Here is a 24,337-nt window from a genome sequence, read left to right as displayed (position 1 = left end):
CCAACTGATCATGCATGCTTGTCCATTTCTTCGTAAACTCTCTAACTTGCTAACTAGTCAAGGATTGCATTGAATTTACACTTCTTTATCTTAAAATTTCAATTTTATTTGAACTCTCAACTAATTTCAGAAAATAATAACATTAAAAAAAAAAAAATTAGTGACGTGTATGTGAACCCATTAAAACTCAATAAAATTCCTACCAAGTTTTAATAAAAAAAGAAACTTGCCATTAGCAATAATATGATCAATATAAAATGAGGTATCAATAAAAAGATGGACACTAGTTAAAGATGTGATCTTAGTTGTCAAAGTACACCCTCCGGTCAATAATATAAGCAAAATTTTATATTTTAGATTCATTCATTAAATGATGTATATGATCTTTATTATAGTCCACATACATCATTTAATGAATGAATCTAAAATGTAAATTTTTGCTTATAATAGTGATCGGAGGATGTATAAGCTACTTTGTTTGTTTGTTTGTCCCATAGTAACTCAACGTTACTTTATCAACGAAAAAATGTAAACTCAACATACTATAATTATTGAAATAATAGAAGCTCCACAACTTTGATACAGCGTTTAATAGGATTCCGATTCCAATGACAAATGAGAAAGCTGATTGGTCAATGCATTCGTGAACATTTATGATCGTGAGCTGTAGTGAAACGCACATAGTCGATCATATTATATTTCAAAATATTTAAAATCTAAATATTTAAATTTAGACGGTTTAGACAACTTAAATCCCTCAACTACCGTGCATTGATGCATAAGCACGCAACAACAAAATTAATTTGTGTTGCTATTTATCATTGTACGTGTATATAAATGATTGGAGAATTTTCTGTTTAAATATAGGTGCAAATTAAATGAACTTTTTTTTTTGGTACAAAATTAAATGAACTTTATCAACGTCTAACTAAAACTTCATGTCAAGATTGTTACTTGTTAGATTGGATATTTTATATGGTATTTCATGTTAAATTTGTGATTTTCCATTTTGCGTGAAAGGAGTTTGTAATTTCGTCTAAAAATAATCAAATCTGTATTTTTTTTTTCCAAATTTTTCAAGCAAATTAATGAAATTCAATCGAAGTTCATATGGTCATATTAGTGGCCTGTTTCTACACTTGGATATAATAATTTATCTGTATCTATCAAATGATTATTTAAGATAGGAACGAGACTTGGTCATTTGGGCGAATAAGACATAAATCATTAAATAATCTCAATTGCGTTATTATCGTTCAACTGTGACGGGAACCATACATACAAGATACTACATGTCAAAATCATATACTAGATGTATGAAAGATAGAACTTGATTATACGGACCACTAGGGTGGGGTTTAGTATGGGAAAGGAGAGTTGTTTCCCACCATGGGAAACACAAAATTAATGGTTAGATTGCACACTTCTATTAAATCTTATCATGTTCTTCCACACCTGATTCTAATGGTTTCTCATTCCAAACTTTTCTCATCTTCCTCCCACCTACCTCTACGCCATCTCCTGTTGGATCTAAAAGAACATAAAATAAAATTTGAGCAAGCTTCATCTCTTCAAAATGACTTCTTAATCACCAATGGAAGCTTTGAGCAACCTTAGATCTAATTTTAGTGAATGGTGGAATCACTTCATCTCTAAATCTGAAATGTCTTAAAAGCTAACTTAATTTACTCTTTCCTTTTTTAGTAACTCCTGACATGATCAATGTCAAGCTTTGGGTGACATAGTTTTACCAGCTTCATGTAGAGAGCAAAATTTTAGTGAATCAAAGACACCAATGCATTCCTAATACTTTTTTTTGAACAAAATACATTCCTAAAACTTTGATTCACTAAAATTTTACTCAACTTCATCTTCTTCTCATCACCGTAAATCACCTCTTCAACACAAACCCATCTCCATAATCCGAACCAGCTAAAGCAAAACCAATGGATGATGTGTGGTAGAAATGTGGCGTTTGAAAATTGTTGGGTTGATAAAATGTGCAGAACTGAAACGTGGGAGAGAGAATGGTTGGGGAAGAAAGTGAGAAAAAATCCAGTGTTAGAGGAGCATGATGAGATTGTGTTCTTCATTTAATCAAATGGTTGAAAAACAACTTTCCCATGGTGGGAAAAAGTAGCCTTTCCCAGGCTAAATGCCACCGACCACTAGTACCCTACGACATTAGCTGCCGATAAATTAAATTCGTGAAGGTTCCGTATGAAAGTAAATGGTCATAGACTACAACCTACGTAATGTAACCTTAATTTTGACTTCATTATGAGGGCACAATTTCATTTTTGATGTCTGCAACTACAAAAGGGTTGCACCGAATAACATGTTTGAAAAGAATCTTATTTTTTGAGACAAACATGTTCTATTACTTTATCCGTCCTTAATTAAAATAATCTTTTGAAAAAGAGTGTCCTCTGATGTAAGTTTATTTTTAAATTAGGGTTAAATAAGTAAATAGTTCCTCTAAATATATCAACATTTGATTTTAGTCTCTCTAAAATATTCCTTAGGCTTTTGGTCCCTTTAAAATTTTTCATCTATGAAATTAATCTCTGCTCTACATTGAGTATTGCATAAGAGGACTATTTACTTATTTAACCCTTTAATATATATATATATATATATATATATATATATATATATATTATGTCAAGTATTATAGTAGCTAAAAATTCATTTTTTAAGGTAAATTACTAAATGTATTTATTATTTTAAAATATGAAAAGTCAATTATGAAAGCGTTCCAAAAGATAATTTCGTAATATTTTCAAACAAAATGGACACGTAGCTAACTTTTTTCCCTTAAAAAAACTATCAACTTATATATAATATATAAAGGTTTGGCTTCAAAAAAAAAAGTGATATTAAAATTATATTGAAAACACGGTTATTACAAAAGAAATTATGTAAATGAATAGAGAAGAATCAACGGTTGAAGAATACGATACGAGAGCATCAGAAATTTTGTGGAGAGAATAGAAGTATTGCTTTTAAAAAAATCAAACAAATAATTTAGAAATTAGAATTTTGGGCACTCCTTTTATATATGACGTAAATACTCAAATCATTCCTTGGAATTGTATAAGATCATATAAATTTAGTTTTCAAACTTTTTTGTCAAATCGCCTTGTGATTATAACTTCTCCATTTAAGATAAATAAGTGGGGAATTTAAAATTTGAACCACGACCCATGTATACGACAATGTCTCAACCAACTGAGTTGTATTCCCACGTTATTAGTATTACAAAATGATTAAAATATAAATTTAGTTTGTCTCTCTATTTCAATTTGCTATCAAATGTATACATGCCAGTAATAGTATCATTTACTTATTTTAATATCAAATATGCATGCATGCTTAGTTTAAAATTCATTCCCGAGATTACCAACTTATTACATCATTATATATAATTCTGATAAATAGAAACTAATGGACAAACTTGATTAACATTTTACGTTTCAAAAATCATTTCAAAATATTAATAAAGTGGATAGGTTGGGACAAACCTAGATTTCACGTACAAAATAAGATGTTTCCACTTTTGTGTATATTTTTCTACATCAATGCCATATAAGACAAATTTCTAGTCATATTTCCAAACAAGAAGTTAGGAACAAAGCTAAAAAAGCACTCCAATCCAATCCAATCCAATGATAATTCTATTTTAATATGCAGACGCAAAGGTAAATAATGGACGTTTCCTTAATAATTATCACTGCTTCCAAATCTAAACTCAAATTCAACAAGATCACAACAGACCAAGTCATCAAGCTGGCAACCAAAAATATCACATGTGTGAACCTTTGAAACTTGAAAGTAAGCCCATATCATATATACTTATATTAATAAAAAATGTATCGTGTAATCTTTGAGATTAGTCTCATATCAAATATATTGTAATATTAGCTGTGCAGCCTCATTATATTCACATACATACATACACACACGTCAACTAACACAAAATTTTGTTCAAACTTCAAAACCAATAACTCTAGCGTGCAGAAAACTCTAACTTAATTAATTTGCATGTTGCTACAACTTTCTTGGTCTTTTGCCTCGTTCACAAGTCCATATCTATCTATATATATTTGCAAACATATTCATTGTTCAACTATCCTTATCCTTAGCTAGTCACCATTCTATAAATACTGCTATTAAAACCAAACTAATATAACCAATTTTTGTTTAGCAAGTAAGACATGGCTTCTACTGGTGATCCTGAGTACAAATCATCTTCAACTCCGGCTTCGGCTTCGGTTGGTGTTGATCACTCTAAGTATGATTTGATCCTAAGGTTTCTGTTGTTTGCAGCATCAGTGGCATCAGTTGTTGTGATGGTTACTGGTAATCAAACAGAATATCAACGACCAGCCAAGTTTAGATACTCACCAGCCTTTGTGTAAGTTTTGCATGATAATATTTTTAGTTATTCAAAATTCAAATCAATTCACTAATTAGTTTTTATTATAACTATTAAGCATCTAATTAGTCTGCTAAGTTTTATGTTTGTTATATATGTGTCTGCTTATTTTAGTTATTTGCAATATTCTTTGGTTTCTTAGTAGTTCCTTCTATGAAAGATAGTCATGTTAGAAGTAAATACCTCTCTTAGTTGAAATTCAAACTTTAAATCGAACAAATTCCTTGGATACTTAGCTTAACAACTTTTCCATTTATGTTACAATTTTTTTTTTCTTGAATAAATTTTGTTTCAAAATTTATTAGACATAACTAACGATATTGTAGGGGTATGAAGTTATATGTGCTTCTCCTTGCCAATAGTGAAATTTATTCTCTGTCTCATTTTTTTTTTTTTTGAAGAATTCTCTTTGTCTCATATTAATATATTATGTGTATTATTTAGAATATTTTTATGTCTCAAATTATTTGTAATTTTGCAATAGCAATACACCGTTTATTATTATTATTATTTCAATGTAAGAAGCCAATTCTCCATTTGATTTATACAGCTTTGTTTTTTTCGCATTAAATTTAATAAACAAATAAATATTTCAAGTTTCGCAAGTTGTGAACTAAAGAAATACACAGTTTTTTTGAAGGCTATAAGGAGGCAAAGTCATCCATGATGACTTGTTTAAGACCATATGCAACAGAGCACTCTATGTTAGGTGCTTAAGTGGGCCATGCATGTATATATCATCTCTTTTTTTAATTTTCAATGATATTACTTAATAAGCACCTAATCTCTCCAACCCAGCACCTCAGAAAAAAGTTAATGAATAGATCCTATTAATAACTCAATTTCATTGTATTTCAACAAAGTTTATTGATTTGTGTACAATTTATCACATATGACCCATCAAAATTAAAGAGAGAGATGTTGCTTATATAACCACCCTTCTCTATAAGCACCAAACATTTTCTCTCCACAATGAAGGTGCTTATTAATTCCGGTGCTAAATAGGTTAAGCACCCACCATTGTGGATGCTCTAAGACCACATATGTTACCACCATATTAAGACCTATATTAATTGTTTTTATCAAGTTGCAATTAATTTGACATTTATAATGTTCAATAATCACAGATATTTTGTGGCTGCATTCTCTGTTGCTGGGCTTTATAGTATCATTACAACTTTTGTATCACTCTCTGCCATCCGAAAGCCAAACCTCAAAACCAAACTTCTCCTCCATTTAATCTTCTGGGATGCGGTAATTAATCTCAATTAGCCTTTTAATTCCATTTTTACCTTGCTAAATACTATTATACTCATCTTCAACTTTTAAACATTATCCAATGATTCTCTTGCAGGTGATGTTGGGGATATTAGCTTCAGCAACAGGCACAGCTGGGAGTGTTGCATATTTGGGTTTGAAGGGAAACAACCACACTAATTGGCATAAAATTTGCCACATCTATGACAAGTTTTGCAGGCATATTGGTGCCTCTGTAGCAGTGGGATTGTTTGGTAGCATTGTCACTCTGTTGCTCATTTGGATTTCAGCTCACAGCATTCATAGTCGAGTTCCCAAGTAGATTCGAAGAAAGTTGTGGATCATTCTTCTTCATACACATATGTGTGAAATTGTTTGTTAAGTAATTAGATAGTGTGTTGAGTGATTTATTAATGTTTAATTGACTTCTATTTTTGCGAATGTTGCTTTCATTGTGTTATTCATTGTTTTTTGTAAATGTGTGTAATTAATTATCTACCAAGGAGCACATTGTATTTTACATTCTATTAGTGTGGTACATGATTTTGGATTATTTTGCTCCCACAAATATAAAATAGATTGAATAATTAACCAAGTGGCTGTGATTTAAAACCAGTATCATAGCATGTCATATTCATAGAGTGATAGATTTTCTCCTCTTTAAAGAGCATTTTAATTTCTACCTGGAAAAGTTACAGTAGCTATAACAGCACAGCATGGTTGGTTATGAATGGTGCCATGTTATTGATGCGAAGTTGTTTAAATTGGAAGCAAAAGCCACAATTCCCGCAGATTAGAAAAAATTTAACTACAAAATAAGTGCATTCACCTACACAAGCAATGCATTTGCTACAATGAATGAAACAATTGAATATGGCATTTTTTACCGGCAAATAACCATGGATGAAGAGAGCTTCTTTTAAAAAACCATGGATGGAGAGATTGTTAACAATACAAGTAGGCCATGCTGTAGCACTTAAAGGTGGTGTTGTTCTGCTAATCATCATATTATGAGCTTGACAATCACTCACATGAAAAATCTAATAGCAGTGTGTGTATACATATAACAACAGAACTACTAAATGTGCTGAACAAATAACATCACCACAACCTTTATGTCTTTTCATTTTATAAGGTGCTACCAAAATTCAAGTTTGTGAACTCTCAAGTTATAGAAGAAATATGGAGATCAAACATTCCAATGGGAATAAGATAATAAGCATTATAATTTATCACTGTCCTGTATTTGATAATATACTACGCATGTATCATTATTGCAGAATTTTGTAAAACTGTAACTATACACATACTAATAGATATATTTACACATATTAATGCTGATAAATATGGACACTTATAGTTATACTAATAAAACTATAACTATAACTATAACTATACACATACTAATACACACACTTTTAGTTGATCTCCTTGTAACTATTCCAATCTCTGGGTAACCTGATAGGACCAAGGAATTGACTTATGACCAATGGCAGATATCTGAACACGTAAAACCTCATGAACGGTACCCCGACGAAGCACTCCCAAAACAGACTCACCGTCTTCTGTTGCCAGATCTGCCAAAGAAACCCAACGAAAAAGTAACTCATCCCTACCACGGTAGCCATAGACCCACCTACCAAGTTTCCACCACTTGACGCATACATGCCGATTTGATATCTCACAAGTCCGAAGGGCTTCTAGAAGATCATCACCCTGCCAACAGAGACACTTGCATATGAAATACATATCACTATGATCTAATCCTTCAAAAGGTTAGCTCGATAAGGTATTGTTCCAATTTGTCTTCTCTAAAGTGAGGGATGTGATTTAGAGAATAAGTTGTAGGATTATAATCGTTGACCACAAAATTATCAGTTGGGATTTTAACGGTTTCACTAATCACAATCTTAACCATAAATCAAGCGCTAAAACTCTGCACTTCACCGTCTAATGTGCATCCCTCTAAAGGGGTAAAACATAGGGCAGACTATATAATTAAATATTTGAGACACTATAATATGTCAAATAGCAATTTCTATATAAAGTGTTCCTTGGAAGAGGAGAAAAGTGGCAAAACATATACTACAGAACATGGTTCAACTTTATCCTCTTCATTTCTCATGTTTCTATACAAAAAATCAAGGAATAAAGGCCGGAAATGATATTCAAAGGAAAAGAAAGCAGGTCAAAGATGAAAAGACACACCTTATCTTTTAAGCTTCGAAACATGCAAATTTGGGAGAAAAGTAAAAAAATGACAAGATTAGGAGCTGTTAGAAAACATGGTATCTTATTTTCAAGAAACAAAGCAATTTTGAGCATCTGCACAAAGAATTTATTAGGCTAGTAGTTCTTCTTAGAGTTGGCTAATATTAGGCGTGTTTATCCTTCTGTCCTTTGTGAAGAATAGTCGGAGTACAAGGTGTTTTAGCTGTGATCGCAGATTACAGATGACTTGTATTTGATCTCTGATTGGCCTTTCGCTTAGATCCTTATCAATAAACTTCTAATTATCGAAAAAAACACCCTACGTAATAAAACTGACCAAAAGATATTTTATTTGATTGGCAGAAGATTATAAATATCTATGAAGAAGTTGAAACAAGGAACCGGATAAGTGACTTTCTGAGTTAAGTGTAACAAGGGAAAAAAAAAACCTGTACAAATAGTTTGCCGAGATAAACTTGAAAAAATTTAGTTACATACAATGAAACAGCTGTTTGGATTCACAGTTGGAAAATGTAAAACCATATGTCAAACCGTAACCATGTTTTCTAGCTTCTAGCATACAGTTATTTTAATGGAGAAGCTATCATAAACCAGAAGCAATTCTAAACCAGGCAATATGCAAAAGATAGAATTTGAAAGAGGCCAATGAAAACCACTGCTCTAACTTGTAAAGGGATAAAAATTAGCACGGTTTTATTTGAAATTATAGTTTTTGAAATCATAAATGTTTTGAGTGCTGTGATTTTCAATAAAAACTCTATATATCGATTCCTTAACTAATGCACTAATGGCACTAGCTAGCAAGACTCTTTTTTTTTAATAGCAAATGTTAGTATGTTAAATGCTATCTTAGTATTTTCTCTTTTGCCGGGACTCAACCATGGACCTTTTTACTCCATAACTCATTCAATCTCATAGTTCAACCAAGTAAGCTACCCATACTCAAATAAAATAAGGGAAATGTTAACCAGTGCCCCAGTGCCCCCGGGACACTAGTTAAGGAATTATAAAAGGAAACGTAATGAAAGAGGGTGAAAAAGGATGGAATACCGGAATCCCAAGGCTTGTTGCACAATAATGCACACCAACCAAGTTAAGCAACACATTCATTTGAGGTTTAAACAGGAACCTCTGGATGTCTTCAAAACCAAACCTTGCGCCATTAATGATTTCAAAGGCTTGCAGATAGTCTCCAACCTCAAGCGATTCATTACGCGAACATGCTTTCAAAAACCTCTCAACAGACCCTGCTCTAATTCCCAACTCGATGTGCCTCTCGAAGTACAATCTTCTCCATGTCTGCAATCCAAACTCCAAATAATTACACCACATAACAGTAATAACACTACCCAAACCAAACCTTCTCAATATCTAATATGCCAATAATGATAATGAACGATATTACACATAATTTTTCCGTCTCATATTAAGTGTCGTTTAAGGTTGCACATTTTCTAGGAAAATCATTTAGTGTGCATAATCTTTGATAAAATAAGTTCCATTGACTAAAATTATTTATTATTTTCTGATTTAAGCTTATCATTTAGTGGGGCATATTTGGATTGACTTATTTAAGCTTATCTATTGGCATAACCACTCATAAAACTGTTTAGGAGAACTTAAGAAAACAACTAATAACATGTCCATAAGTTGTTTTCAGCTTATTTCCATAATCTCTTTAAGATAGTTTATGAAAACAGCTTATAGCTTATATGAAAATAAGTTGACTTTATTTTATTTTTTGTTTTAGAAATAACTTATACATAACCACTTATATGATAGCGCCTATGCTATAAGCACTTAACTAAGCTATATATCCAAACATGAATATGAGACAAAATTATACATCCAAATTTTACAGTCACTAAAACAACCATAATTTAGCAACAAGGAACAAAGAGGCACTTCCCTTTTGAGCCTAAAAAATAGTTGAACGTAAAAATGGAAAAAGGGAATTTTTAGAGTTTTGATGATTACCCAGAATCCAAATTCATAAAAAGTAACAAACTTTGGTAAAATAAAAAATTGGGTGAATCTAAAAAACAAGAAAAAAATCATGGGTACCCACCCTACCTTGATATAGGGGGAGAGAGAGGAATGGAGTAAGGGCCATCTGTTAGTGACAAGAGAGTGCCAAATGGAATCTGAGAAGCATAGTTGTCTCCAGAATTTGGAACAACAACCCAAAGCACACAAATCACGCACCTAGAAAACGTGAAACAAGTAAAAGGGTGAATGAAAATGGAATTGGAAGGTATAGCATGCATGAATGATATAGGTAAAATGAAAATTAGAAAATAGGAACCTGAAGAAGTGAAGCGATTTTGAAGTTGATATCTTCAGGAAGGGAGATGAAGAATGAACTAGAATCTGCCATATCTTCTTTGCATATGATGATGATGGAGTTGCAATTTGTATAACCAAAAGGATCAGGTGTACCTACCTGAGCATCTCGAGCGGGGGTCCTTACTTAACAAAGATCACTCCCCATTAAGGACCCTCCATTGGAGGAAGAAAAATTGAGTCCCTATTAAGGAACGGACAACTATATAAGGATCATCTCTCTCCTGAGTAACTAACGGGTCCCACGTTTAAAAAAGTAATAAAATGTGTACTACTTGGTCCCACTTGCATAAAGAAGTAATAAAATGTGTACTACTTGGTCCCACTTGCATAAAGAAGTAATAAAATGTGTACTACTTGATCTCACTTGTAAAAATGAGTAATATATAAATTATTTTTGTTTAATTTGTAAAAATAGTGGGACATATTTAAATACTTTTCATTGGAGTCCTTATTAGTGTATTGTCATTTGAGTCATTGAGTCCTTAATAGGTACTTTTATTAAAAAATTATAGATAAGTGATGTGTCACGTGGGGTCCATTTAAGGAGTCCTTGTTAGAGAACTACCATTGTGGATGCTCTAAGAGCATCCACAATTATAGGACCCTTTAGCTAAAGGGAATTAAGAAAATGAATATTAGTATTAAAAATATTTGTAATCGCTATTGTTTTTATAATTTTATCCGAAAAATGCTAGATATCAAGAATGAGTTTTCTTGATGGATTCAAGAATGACATGGCAGAATAATCACCCTTAGATTTCAATCTTATTTATTAAAGTTTCATAACAAAAAAATACATAACACCCACCACCCCATGATTTCAGGCCATGCTGAGATTTTATTGGCTAACATTAATTTCGGGACAATTTCTTGATAAAATCTTTCTTGATATATAGCATTGCTCATTTTATTACTGATTGGAAAAAAAAAAAGATGTATAATAAATAGGTGTATGTATGTAAAGAAATAATTAATGTAGTTGGAAATAGCAAAGAGATCTTATTACAAGGGACAATTTTTTTTTTCAAAAAGGTCTTATAATTAGAGACGGAGGTAGTACATAACTTCTATAAACACTCAATTTGCTACTTATAATTTTCCTCAATATAATACTCAAATTAATTTTTCACATTTTTACAGCAAGTGAGAAGTAATTTATCTTTCATTCTTTTATTGGTATTGTTCAAACAAACATTATTTTGGTATTTTAGACGACTTATACTTGACACAAAAATTGTGATATGGATTAGAGATGGACAAAATTTATCTTTCATTTTTTATTGGTATTATTCGAACATAATACAAGCAAAAAAAATATTGCCCTCCAACTAATATATAGATCATAATTTATAAAACACAATTTTTATTAATGAGTTCAACTATTTTTCTTAAAGCGTATGATTGCTATTTACTTGTTTATATATGAGACTGAAGTGAATACGATTCTTTTATAGAAATTAAATTGGATTATGAAAAAATTGCGAGAGATCAGATTAAGTTTTCACTGTTTTTTTTTTTTTTTTTTTGGAAAAATTGAGTCTTCATTTCTAAAGTTTATAAATTGAGAATATTACATTTTTTGAGGTGATATTAAATCAGTTAGAAGCTACTCTATGAATAAAATACAATCTGCAATTGCGTGTAAATAACACCTAATTCTATTATAGTTTTAGGCGTGAGAAAGAAGAAGCGTGAGGGGAACATATACATCTTTTCTTTCTTTGATTATTATCTCATGTGATGTATCATTGGAGTGTTGATCTTTGGCTGTTGATCCATTGACAATTCATCCATTGGGTGGTTAGTTTGTCTATTTATTTCGAACTTTTATATCTCTAATTAGAATTCTACGTGATTAAATAATAGGTGCGATAATAACAGGTCAATATGGTAAACCATTTTCCCTAAAATAAACCAAACTTCGTAAGAAAAAAAAAGGGTTGTCAACCAACAATGATGAGTTTTTGTGATAAGGGATTTGTGCATTTTAAGCAATTTGTTAGAGTTCGATTTCTGGATCTTATATATAGGAAAAAATTTGGTTAAAACTTCAAAGGATGATGCTACATATAACCAACATAGCACCGCTTCAAACTATACGGAGGAGAATTGGTGCAAGCGGTTGGTTAACAATATGTTGTAGTAATCTATAACAATTAACAAAGACAAACAATTCATACATATTGTGAAATAAATAAATAATTTAGTTTACTGTTATTTTACCTGTGTCAAAAATCAATATTTTGTTTCACTTGTGTCAAAAAGTTGTTAAACAGCCTGAGACGTGATTAAACAAGTGTTAAAGGTCTTTCATGCAAATGGTGCGACAAACTTGTCATGCCATATAGCACTACTCTAACTTGTAAATACATTTTTTAAGTTATATATTGCATTTCATAATGTGAGAGTTAATTGAAGTACTAATCAATCCAAAAACACCCCTCCTTCCCATTTTCCAAATTCAGACTCGTGAAATCTAGCTGTGCATCATCAACATTTTTACAAATTATCAAAATTGTCACTTCATCTTTCAGTTAGTGGCTGTTGTCATTTGCATAGAGAGAAAAAAAACTCACTAACAAGTTGGTATTTAGAGCTGAGAATCTATGAAAAAAAGTGCAATAACAACAAGTTGTGTTAGTAATTTAGAATTCTGTTGGAAAAAAAAAAATCGATCAAGAATTACTTTAGACATGTACCAAAAAAAAAATTGTTGCCGACAATTATTGTAATTTATTTAAGGGCAATTATGGTAATAAGATATTTTCGACCGATTCAAACCATGACCTTATTTAAAATTTATCAAGTATTTGAGCCAAATCGCTTGATTCCACAATTGCAACTCCAACAACAAAAAAGTTAACATGTTACATACATTATTATTATTATTATTAGGGTAGTGTTAACTTGTGCCCTTAGGGCACATGTTAAGAACTCCAAAAGAAGAAATATTCTATAAAATTTTGTGCATTGAATTCATTAAAAAGTTAAAGATTAAATGAAATGCACACATTTCAATACATTATTTCTATATTTGATTCCTTAACTTGTGTCTTAAGGGCACAAATTAACATTTCCCTTATTTATCCTTTATTATAAAAGCTCAACTTGATGTGCTGGCACTTTTGCCCTAATCTCTCCCTAATTTCCCTCCTAATCCCATATTAATTGCTAGCCTAAACTGCCAACCACCCCAGTTAATCTCAGCCGTTGTATACCTGACGTTTCATATACATACATCAACCAATCAGCTCTTTTGCTTTTACTATTCTCCCTCTATATTTCCAAAGACTCTTCTGGAATACCAATCCCCAACACAACTTCTCTCCCTTCCCCTTCGGTTCGAAATTCAAACCCTCTGTTTGAAGCTGCGGTTTCCTCTTCTCCATTAATCTATACAAACATAGTATTTTAAGTAGCTGTTCATATTTCCAGGTATCCGAATCCATCACTCCTACTCTCTTATGCATACAGATTTATTGAAAACATCTCAAAAATATTTGTTCCATAGTTAAATCTTTCTCATCTCATCTCTATGACAAATGGGTTTGATTTCTCTTCGTAAAAAAAATCCAATCAGCTTCTCTCTGGTTCGTTCATAGTGAACCCAATCGCCATCTCCAAACGGTAAGCCCTTCTCTCTTACACGAATCCTATTTTGCGGTTTTCTTTTTCTTTACAAATTAGTTGTTCTTTTTCTACCATAGAAAAAAGACATTGTTGCATTGTTTCATTCTTGAGAAATGTAATGGTTACAACTTCATATTGGCTACTTATTTGTTTGGTTAGTGATTATTTGCATGTTTGCTTGGATGGGGAGGATGGACATCTATATAAGGAAGCTTCAAAATGACCAGTTTTTTTAACCTAAATGTATGTTATATTTGATGTCTATTTTATTTACTGTTTTTTGTTTTTACATCTGTGAAACTAAGTAGCGCCATGGCTTACGTTGCTTTATGTTTGAATTCATTGTTTTAGTTTTTATTGTTCTCAGGTTTTAGGGTAAATGTCAATGAAAAATATTGTCCTTCTCTTAAGTATTCTTACATTATTGATATGTAGTTAGTACTATTTCAGGCTTCATAAGAAGATAATAATCAGTCTACATCTGCCTTAATTTTAGGGTGTGCTACAATTGTTAATGGCTTTGAATTTTGATTGTTTTTCAACTCTGTTAAGTTTAATTTAAAATTAAATTAGTTGTGATACCTTAAATTTTTTAGAGTTGTTTTTGAAAATCTATATAATTAAAGTTTGGCATGTATGCATTCGTTTTGTCCACTTTATTTTTGAGAGCTGTTTGGTGCTGAGTTTTTGAGAGCTGTTTTTTGTGCCCCACTCTCGGCCTGTCCTGTGTGTTTTTTGCTAATTTTCTTCTGGTTTGTAAGGAAGGTTTGTTATTTACAAGGATGTCCAGTTTTTGGTGTGCTGCTTTATTCATTTAGGGGCTGAGAATGAGGAAACTGCTATTGGAGTTGACATACATGCGCACAAACTTTAATTGGAATAGCTACATCTTATGTAAGAGGAACTTTCATTTGGTTTGAGCATTAAAGATTACTTTAATTGACTGCATTCTCTCTGAGCAAACAATGCATACATGCCTCAGATTTAAATAAAGCAGTCTGGCTATTGTTTAATAGAGATTCTATAAATTAACTGAAAGTTGAAATTAACTTGATAGTTGAAGAGTTTCTTCCTTTGTTTGAATTTCAATTTATTCTCCTTTCTATTTATCATCTCCTCACAAGGGGTTGTTTGTATGTGGGCAACAGATGCCTATGGAAACCTATAATCTTACTATATTATAATAAGTTTTAGTTCTATATTTATAACATTAGCTCTTGAGTAGTTTTTGCTGTAAGTTAATTGAGATACATGGTAAAAGAAGTGTGGTGAAATTGGCAAACCAGATTTATGATTTGCTATAAGGCTGATAGTACATGTTTTGTCATCATCCATAAGTTTTGATTAAACTATACCTATAAATGTTGTGATTATGTTTAACAAATTTAATTTTTAATAAATGTAATTGTACTCTTTTAAGATCATGTATATTTTGAATTCTATTTACTAATAACAACTTCAGTGTTGTATGTTAAGGTTCAATTTATTTAGCATGATTAGTTAGGAGAAGAAAAACAAGGAAAGAAAATGAACCATTTGATAACATGATTACTAACAGATTGATAAACTATTCATGATTTCACCTATGGGGCTTTGTTTCGATTGTCATATTTCATTTCTGTTTGTATCTGATCATATTTAACTTCTTTTACAGCTGATGCTTATACTTATCTTTGTGTCTGCAGGACCTTAATCAATGGAAAGTGAAAGACAAGGTAGAAATGAATTTTTTTTTTTTGAAGAAACCAGAAATGAAAAATAATAGTATATGGATCCTTTCATCAATGTACTATTTTAAGCATAATTAGAGTTTTTTAAGAGCATTGAATGGTAGCTTTGAATGATATATCAAAAATTCAATTAGAATATGCTTTTGTTCAATCATGGGTTCTTCGGATGACCACTGCATAAATTGGCCTCTGCTATTTGTATTTGTCTCTTTAAAGTAGTTGGTTTTGTTTTGTTTTCGAGATAGTTAAATAAACGCCTTCAATCAAACTCAATTCTTGCTTAGATCATTATTGTAGAATATCCATTTTGATTCTTTATCATACTACTTCGATTGGATACTATGTTTTAATATGTTATAACTTATTCGTTTATATTTTTCTACCTGTCTAATTAGAAAATTGTATCTTATCTATTCAAGAACCTTAGTGTTGCTTTGAGTATAAAGAAATAGTTCTCACTGAGTTCAAATTGGCATGCTCTTTTCTACAAGGAAAATGTTCCTTCCTATGCTCTTTTCAATGTCATTTTCACTAAAAATGGCGTCTGCTCAAATCAATAACATTATATTTGATTGTCATCTGGTGGATGTTAGATTATATAACTTAATATGTTAATAACAATTCAATATTGGTTGTAAAAATATATAACAGTCTAAACTACTAACAGACCCGTGCGATAGCACGGGTCAAGAGTCTAGTTATCATTTATATCTAATCATAGCAAACATGCTTACCCTAATTCCCTAACCCTAATCCTAATTTTTTGGCTCCAAATCGTTTCAGCCCTTGGATTAATCTATCTATGTTGCTTAATTCAACAAAATGGCTCCATCAAATTTGAATTTCGAAATCAGCTATACCCTCCATAATTAATTGAATGAAGTGTCTTGGAATGACAAAACTCTAAGCCTTCTCACACATAATTTAATTATTTTATGTTTCCAACACAAGTAATAATTTAAAAACGGTGCAGCACATTCCCTAAAAAAATAAACGGAGCAGCACAACGCAAAGGGATATTTCCAATGATACTCCTTTTTATTTTGTGCTTTTCTCAGACCCTTCTTCTACTCCATCTCTCATTCCTTCTTCTTTTACTGCAACAGGTTTATGAGTAAAATTAAGATCTCATCTCTATCCTTACTCCCAACATTGAACCAATTTTTTCATTTGCCTATTGTTCAAAAAAAAAAATTCATTTGCCTCTCTTTCATTTCCTAACCTTCTTCTTCCTCATATAATTCCGGCAACGTCGTACTGTCGATGGCTATCCCCACAACCTTTGATGTCCAAATCAAACCAATCAATACCAGAAACCACCACGAGAACTGTAAAATTGAGAAGGCTTAGAGGTCAGATTGAGAAGAGAATCCCACATGAGCTCCCAATATCGAATCTCCTAAGTATTCATCTGTCAGTGTAATTTCTTAGTTTTATTTTTAATTGTATGCTAATTTTGTTTAATTTCACAATAAAAATCTGGGTTTGGATCTGTTTCATTTACATTACAGTTAATATACTTATTTTTATGGGTAGAAGATGAGGTTGTAAAAAAAAAAGGGTTTTGTTCTAGATTTTAACAAATCTAGGTTTTGCACCATTTCAATTACGTTCAGTTAATTTTAATTTTTTACAGGCAGAAACCCTTCACTCTTGAGCATCCATTAGTTTTCTTTTGTTTGTGTATATATACGCATATGTAGTCGAATGTTGTGTCCGAGCGGAATTTGGCGATTTTCGTCATATTTCTCCTGCAACATGATGTCTTCTTCAAACACTGACGGCCCTTTCATGTTGAGTGACTTCGTCTATGGTGAGAGGTAACCTCTTCAAACATCACTGTTAGCGTTGGGTCTTTAAGCTAGGGTTTCAATTTCAAAAATCATTGCAAAATTTAGTGTTATATACATTTTTAATTAGTTTAATGGAATTTGCTTGATTCTCCTTGATTTTTTTGCATTGGATCCTGATAATTTGCTATAGGTTTTTTACCGGCATTCATGCGATGGTTTTTATCGGTATCCTGAACTCTGTTGCCTAGCTTCTCTTCCAATTATTTTGCGCTATATTGATATTTGTTTCTTTTTCGTTAGGAAGTATGTTATGTCTTGAATTGTTCTTAAAGAATCTGATTGAATTTATGCAAAATCACATCTTTCTGATCATTTTATGACATATCTATTGATCTAAAATTTCAGTGGTTTTTCAATAGCCAAATTCAATATAGTGAAGATTGAAAGAAAAATAATTATGTAGCTTGAAAGAAAAAAATGTTCAATTGAACGTTCTATGAAGAATTATAGTAGCAGATTTTTTTAGGAATTATTGTATCATTTTTGTTTATTGGTGCAAGTATAGTGTCATAGTGGATCTCATGATATATATGTTGAGTGTCTAAAAAAGGAAGTGTTAGTACTAATGGGTCCTCTTTGCTATTCACATTGTTAGTACTAATAGGTCATCTTTCAATCGCCACTTTATGATTTTAGTGCATGATCCTTCATTTTTATTTTAACAAATAATATCACCAAACTTGCATTCTTCATCAGTAAATTTGTTGTATAATTTATTATGTTATGAATCACTTACTTTTATGACACAACACAAGTACTTGGAGACAATTATAATCAGACAGATTGTTGATTGCTTATCTTCAAATGTTCTTAAAATGAAAATCAATGGGTGCCAAAGTTAACATGCTTCTTTTGGTTTTTGTACAAGTGTTATCTAATCTACTTATGATAACTTAGACCTTAAATTTGAAAATCTGTCTATATGGATATGTGTGTAAGTATTGTGTGGAGAGATATGGATTCATTTAGGTCCAACCCTCCTAAACTTAGACCTCTAGGAATCTATCTTTCATACTATGTATTTTTACATGGAAAGCTATATCTTGCCACAATTTTCATTCATACTATTAATGGTATAGGATCACAAGATACACCACATTGGAAAATGCATATTATTGATTAGTAGTATTAAGGATCTTTAGTTTTATCTACAAAACCCTATAAACTCATTTAGTAGTTGTTTTCTTTGATGTTGCTGAGAAAATATCAGCTATAAGTTAACAAGAGCCATTTTGCAGAGCCTGATCAGTGTACATGCAGGACTAAGTAAAAGTTGTCAAAAGCTATATACACATTGAAAGGCCACACAATTAATCAAGCATTGTTGCAGCTAATATTTTGCAAAATGCATTATGAGTCAATGAATTAAATGCGTTGTTGTTCTTATGTGCGTCGACTGTTCGATATCTTGCTGGTATCAAACCAATTTTCCAGGCCTGAATATGTTCGGAGTAAAACATGGGAACACCTCAGTGATGATGTCCTTTATCGGCAATGAATGATATTACGTGTACAAGGTAATGATTTTTTTTCATATTCTTCCAACTTTTTTTAAATTTATTAACATATACTTGATAGTTTTTACATATAGTCACGTCATGTTGGATGTCTATGTATATTTGCATCATGTTACTTATGGTTTTTCCTTTAGAATTAACGATAATCATCATTCTGAATGAAATAAAAAATGTTGAGAGAATAGCGTAATTTCATAAGTTGTTTTCATCGTAACAAATATGCTTCATATTTTGTAACACATGGATGTAATTCCTTTGACATAGTTATTACAGCTGAAATCTTTGGTCTGCAACTCATATTTACAGGAGTTGCCTATAGATACAGATTACTGACAACTTTTCAGTAGTGAGTGGTGGAACTTGCAGGTACTTGTTTAGGATAACATGCCGGTGAACATGATAATAAAAGAGTTTATTTTTAAGAAAATTAAGTTTTCTAATGATGTATTGGTGGCAGAACTATTGGGTAATTGAATGGTTCAAACTATTGTCTTTATTTTTATCTAAATCAATCACACTGCCCTGATTAGTTTTGCTTTTGTATGCTATGAGCTTAATCTTTCTAACACTAGACTTGAAAGTGTTTTTTTTTTTGTGCAATCAGCCAAACTTGGTGAGAAATATCTATTTGATTTTTATGAATGTATTGGTGTATTTATGTGAGTTATCATTATTTTGTGTATATGCAGAAGCTCTATTGGATTGGGCCTATCTTCCAAATTCAGCAACTCTTCTAGAAGAATTAAGGATGTGATCCTTCTATTGCTATTTTCAAGTTATATGTCTCTAGGGTCCTCCTTTTTAGCTGTGGACATGTTGTCCAATTTTGGTTGAACTATTGGATGTATTTGTTTTTTTTTGTTTTGCTAATGTTACTTCTCAATTTTGTTTTAACATTTGTGGTGATATCTGAACTTTGTTTTGTTATTTGAAAGCTATTTTATTAGCATTTATTTATTTGAAAGCTATTATTCTTTGAGCAATTTTTTTAGCTGCTACTTTATTGCAATTCGCATAAAATCACTTTGCTATGAGCGCTTTTTTCCCCCAAGTCCAGTCAATCAAGAATATGCACAGACATATATGGACTGTTGGATCTTTTCCATCTTACTCATGCATTCATACGGTAAAAATTCTTGCAATTTCATCGATGTTGCTCTTTTTCCATCTTCAGATCATATTCCATAACATTTAAAATTTAGCACATCACATTATTTTATTTATATCATTATATTGGTTGTTACCATCTAAATGAGAGCAGTTTTGTTTGTTATCATTATATTGGTGTCTATTTTCCGCAGTCGGTCTTTTTGCATGGGCAGTTATATGTTGTTATGTCCAGAGTTGCATCAAGAAAAGGGCTAAAATTGTTGACTGATGATGAGGGTTCGAATACAAATCTAACCTCAAATGTAGAGTCCAAAGAAGTATTTTAAAATGTTCGCTAATTAATGTTGTTGCTACTTATTATCTAGGCTTAATTGCAGTTTTGGTCCCCTTATTTTTAAAATTTCTCAATTTTGGTCCCCTTATTTCTAAATCAGCAATTTTAGTCCCCTTATTTTGTGAAATTCAGAAATTAAACTCATCCCTTGCCACTTGTGCTGATGTGGCGCATTAATATATGATATGGCATTTTCTATTTCAAATAATCAGTGCCACGTTAGAATATATTTAAAAGAAAAAAAAACAATATTATATTGTTAATTATAACATTATATTTTTAATTATTGTTAAGCAAAATAATTAAAAGAATGGATATTGAAAAAACCAAACACTGTTAAAACGACAAAACAAACGCAGAAACATGAAAAGCGATTGTTGCTTGCAGAACCGCTCAAGAACCCTAAAATGCCACAACTCCATTCTTGCGATTTTGGAACCAAAATCGTGTTTCTGATGCTTCAATTTTGAAATCCAAAACTCATATTCTTCATCGAATTGTTTTTTCTCAAGTTGTTCTTCATCGACAACTTTCATTTTTCTGCAAATCATCATAAATTCACGTGTTCTGCTGACCATCAACTCATTTTCCGTGATGAATTCATCTATGAAGGCGAAGGTGGTGGAGAAAGGAGAAGGGAGTCAAGATGCATCTCTGTATTCAAGGTATGTATATATTTTCTCTTTTGACCCAATATGGTGTAGTTAAGGTGTGTGTATAATGTATTCATAAAAGTTCCATAACAAATAAAAATTGTGAAATTTTGTTACTAATTTATAGTAGCTACTGTGACGTTTATTTGCAAATTTTGTTACTAATTTTGTATCTCTAGTTTAGGGTTTGCAAATAAAAATTGTGACGTTTATTTGCAAATAAAAATTGTGGAATTTTGTTTCTAATTTACAGTAGCTAGTTTAGGGCATTGAGGTTAATTACAAAAGCAATATTTGAAAATTTTAAGGACGGTCTTCACAAAGGAGCAAGTAAGTTCAACACTCTAATGCTTAGCATGGAAACATAGAAGTAGTTTTTGACTCTATTTCTATTCTATTAATTTTGACAAGAATAACTTTGCAAAATGAAAATTGATTTTTTTTAGTATCGGTTCCTACAATTCATAAAGATATCCATGATCTGTGTAAAAAAAAAAAAGATATCCATGATCATGTGGTTTATTGAATATTGATTATGATTATTGTACTGTCTGTCAATATACTGATAATTTGTATTTTCACTAACCCTGCAGTTCTATTCTTTTCCATATCAACCTTGTTTGAGCTTCTTTGCTTTCTTCACCATTCATTGTGGCATAACCATGAAGTTCCAGAGGATTATGTTGCTTCGTATTACAGGTACATTTTTAACTCAACTTTTAAATTCGTATTTTACTTGTAAAGTTCTTAATTTAATTTCATCAATTCATATAGGAAAACAACCTTTATGGCAACATATTCTCACATCATCATGCCTTCGAATGGTCCAAAGCTTTGGCCTATTATAGATAGTGAGTCAATCTATCCACCAGGAAAACAAAAAAAAAAAAACAAAGAAACAAGAGTAACGATGAGCTCAAGAATCCTAAAATACTTCCAAGGGACCTTCCAACAGTGAAATGCAGAAATTGTGGAAAGTTTGGTCACAATGTGAGGACTTGCAAGGGTAAAACAGCGGCAGATAGAGTGATGCCTAAATGTGTGTGGTTTATGTTGTTGATCGAATCATATAATTGTTCGTTGTAACTATATAGCTTATTATCTATTTATGCAGGAGCAGAATTCAAAAAAGAAGTCACAGGCTGGTGAGAGTTCACAAGCACCTCAACCTCGAGGATCACAAGCATCAAGTCATTAGATGGTTTTGGTCTTAGATAGTTAAGCCTATTTTTGTAATGGCAGTGTTATGCCTATTTTTGAAACTTTTAGCATTATAGCTTTTGCTTATACCTTATGACTTGGGTATCATTACGACATTACCTTGAATGATTAGTTTACAACTAGCGACTTATGTGAGTTATGGTCCGAATGATTATGCTAATGAATTTTTAGCTATTTTATAAGCGCATATTTGTTTGTTTGTTTGTTATATATATATTCTCTAATTTTTCTGGTACTTTTTTTAATTTTGTAGCATTTATCATATTGTTTTGGTATTTATTAGAATATTTATGGTATTTTTATATTTTTCAGGCATTTATCTTATTTTTCTGGTATTTTACATGATTTTATTGCTTTACTAATTTTTTCTGGTCTTTTATTAGTTTTTTTCAAAAAAAAAACCTTGATTTTAACTTTTTTTCTCTCTAAAAAATACTGTTATTTTTTTTTTTTACGTTTTTAAAAAATTAAAAGTTATTTTTTTGTAAAATTATTTAGATTTTTAAATATCTTCTGACATGGCACTAATTATTTAAAATAGAAAATGCCACATCAGCACAAGTGGCAAGGGATGAGTTTAATTTCTGAATTTCACAAAATAGGGGGACTAAAATTGCTGATTTAGAAATAGGGGGACCAAAATTGAGAAATTTTGGAAATAAAGGGACCAAATCCGCAATTAAGCCTATTATCTATTATAATGACGCTTCAAGTGCGATCTCTTTTGACAATCATATTTTGTTGTTTTTTATGTCAATTAACCATGTATTTTTCATATATAAATATTGTGATCATCGTTGTCCCGTGCGAAGCACGGGTTCACGATCTAGTTATTTACTAAACATGTTACATGCATAGATCCCCTAAAAAAAATGTTGCATGCATGATGGTTAGTTTTCACATCATCAAATACGGGTACTCACTACTTGATATTTGATACTTATCTATGACTATCCTATGATACAATATTATTAGGGAGGTTTCTTTTAATTTGGACCAATACACGTTGGGGTTCAACTTGGACCAGTTGAAAGTTGGCCATTGATATATTAATATTTAATACATACGGTTGAGATTAATTATTCACTACCTGTTGTACAAGTTGAAAGATGGGCAAGACTTATGTAAGATTGGCTGCATTGTAACATTTTTGTCATTTTGTGAAAATGGATTTATGGGTTGGGTCTAAACATGGACCTTTGTCATTTTGTGAAAAAACTATATACGAAAAATAAAATAAGATTTGTGAAAAAGATTAATGTGAAAAAAATCTGCTACAATAAAATACGAACAAGTAATTTATATAACATAAGATGAGAGTAACGTAAAGTAATATACTAATATAATATCAGCCAATTTATTCTTTTTAGAAAAAATTATTTACGAAAAATAAAATAAGATTTGTGAAAAAAAAACTATATGAGTGAAAAGAGTTTGAAAGGAAAAAAAAACTTTTATTAATTTTTATTCCTCAAACAAAACTTATATTAATTTTTATCAAGTTTGGATGCCAATCTCTTATTAATAGTTACGTTTTTATTTTTATTGCGAATTTCATTCTTACAAATTTTTATAGTGGCTTGTATTTATTTTTAATAAGATACAGAAATTGACTGTATTCTGGAATTTGTAACACTCATACCCATGTGCATCTAGACTCTAGGGAAAAGGGGAAAAGAAGTTGCTAGCATGTTTTCTATAAGGGGGTGTATGGTATGGGACAATTGGAACACTACCTGTGATACCAGGTAATTTCACTAATCCAAGTTGGACCAAAACATACACTGGTCCAAGCTAAAAGGACCCTATTAGGGATGGACAATGCACTATGTCTTGGGTCAGTTTATGCTCAATTATCTTACCAACCTTGTTTTTTGTAGCTGTTCTTATACTTTCAACGTTGGGTAATTTTAATTTGGACCACTTGACGTATTGGTCCAACTTAGACCACTTTTTTTCACCATTAGATTTGTCTATGCACATAATATTATGATACACCCCCTGCACTTGATTTTT

The 24,337-nt window shown here is 31.3% G+C and overlaps 2 protein-coding genes and 2 long non-coding RNA genes across 7 annotated transcripts; 3 read left to right on the top strand and 1 right to left on the bottom strand.

The window, feature by feature from the left end:
* Nucleotides 1-4,131: 4,131 nt before the first annotated feature.
* Nucleotides 4,132-6,248, top strand: LOC146902521 (CASP-like protein 1D2). The gene is made up of 3 exons (XM_085737673.1): nucleotides 4,132-4,417; nucleotides 5,566-5,692; nucleotides 5,793-6,248. Exons 1-3 carry the CDS (start codon nucleotides 4,218-4,220, stop codon nucleotides 6,015-6,017), a joined length of 552 nt encoding a protein of 183 aa, XP_085593799.1. The 5' UTR covers nucleotides 4,132-4,217; the 3' UTR covers nucleotides 6,018-6,248.
* Nucleotides 6,249-6,896: 648 nt separating this feature from the next.
* LOC146902520 (F-box-like protein) lies at nucleotides 6,897-10,366 on the bottom strand. The gene is made up of 4 exons (XM_085737672.1): nucleotides 10,233-10,366; nucleotides 10,001-10,132; nucleotides 8,978-9,226; nucleotides 6,897-7,411 (listed from the first exon to the last, which is right to left on the bottom strand). Exons 1-4 carry the CDS (start codon nucleotides 10,302-10,304, stop codon nucleotides 7,133-7,135), a joined length of 732 nt encoding a protein of 243 aa, XP_085593798.1. The 5' UTR covers nucleotides 10,305-10,366; the 3' UTR covers nucleotides 6,897-7,132.
* Nucleotides 10,367-13,356: 2,990 nt separating this feature from the next.
* On the top strand, nucleotides 13,357-15,975 carry LOC146902519 (uncharacterized). Of its 3 annotated transcripts, none has more exons than XR_015023467.1 (3): nucleotides 13,385-13,900; nucleotides 14,063-14,797; nucleotides 15,589-15,975. It is a non-coding gene; the product is annotated as an uncharacterized LOC146902519 (long non-coding RNA). The 3 variants fall into 3 exon arrangements; XR_015023468.1 differs by having other exon boundaries at nucleotides 13,391-14,146; nucleotides 14,669-14,797; XR_015023466.1 differs by having other exon boundaries at nucleotides 13,357-14,797.
* A 606-nt stretch (nucleotides 15,976-16,581) lies between these two features.
* Nucleotides 16,582-19,982, top strand: LOC146902518 (uncharacterized). 2 transcript variants are annotated; one of them, XR_015022482.1, is made up of 4 exons: nucleotides 16,582-17,036; nucleotides 17,270-17,453; nucleotides 18,725-19,003; nucleotides 19,693-19,982. It is a non-coding gene; the product is annotated as an uncharacterized LOC146902518 (long non-coding RNA). The 2 variants fall into 2 exon arrangements; XR_015022481.1 differs by having other exon boundaries at nucleotides 16,681-17,046.
* Nucleotides 19,983-24,337: the final 4,355 nt, after the last annotated feature.

The sequence above is a fragment of the Medicago sativa genome, chromosome 8 (assembly GCF_051527215.1).
Source record: "Medicago sativa cultivar Bolivia chromosome 8, Bolivia_mono, whole genome shotgun sequence".
NCBI lineage: Eukaryota > Viridiplantae > Streptophyta > Magnoliopsida > Fabales > Fabaceae > Medicago > Medicago sativa.
The sequence above is the reverse complement of the archived record's forward strand: the minus strand, read 5'-3'. Positions and strand labels throughout refer to the sequence as shown.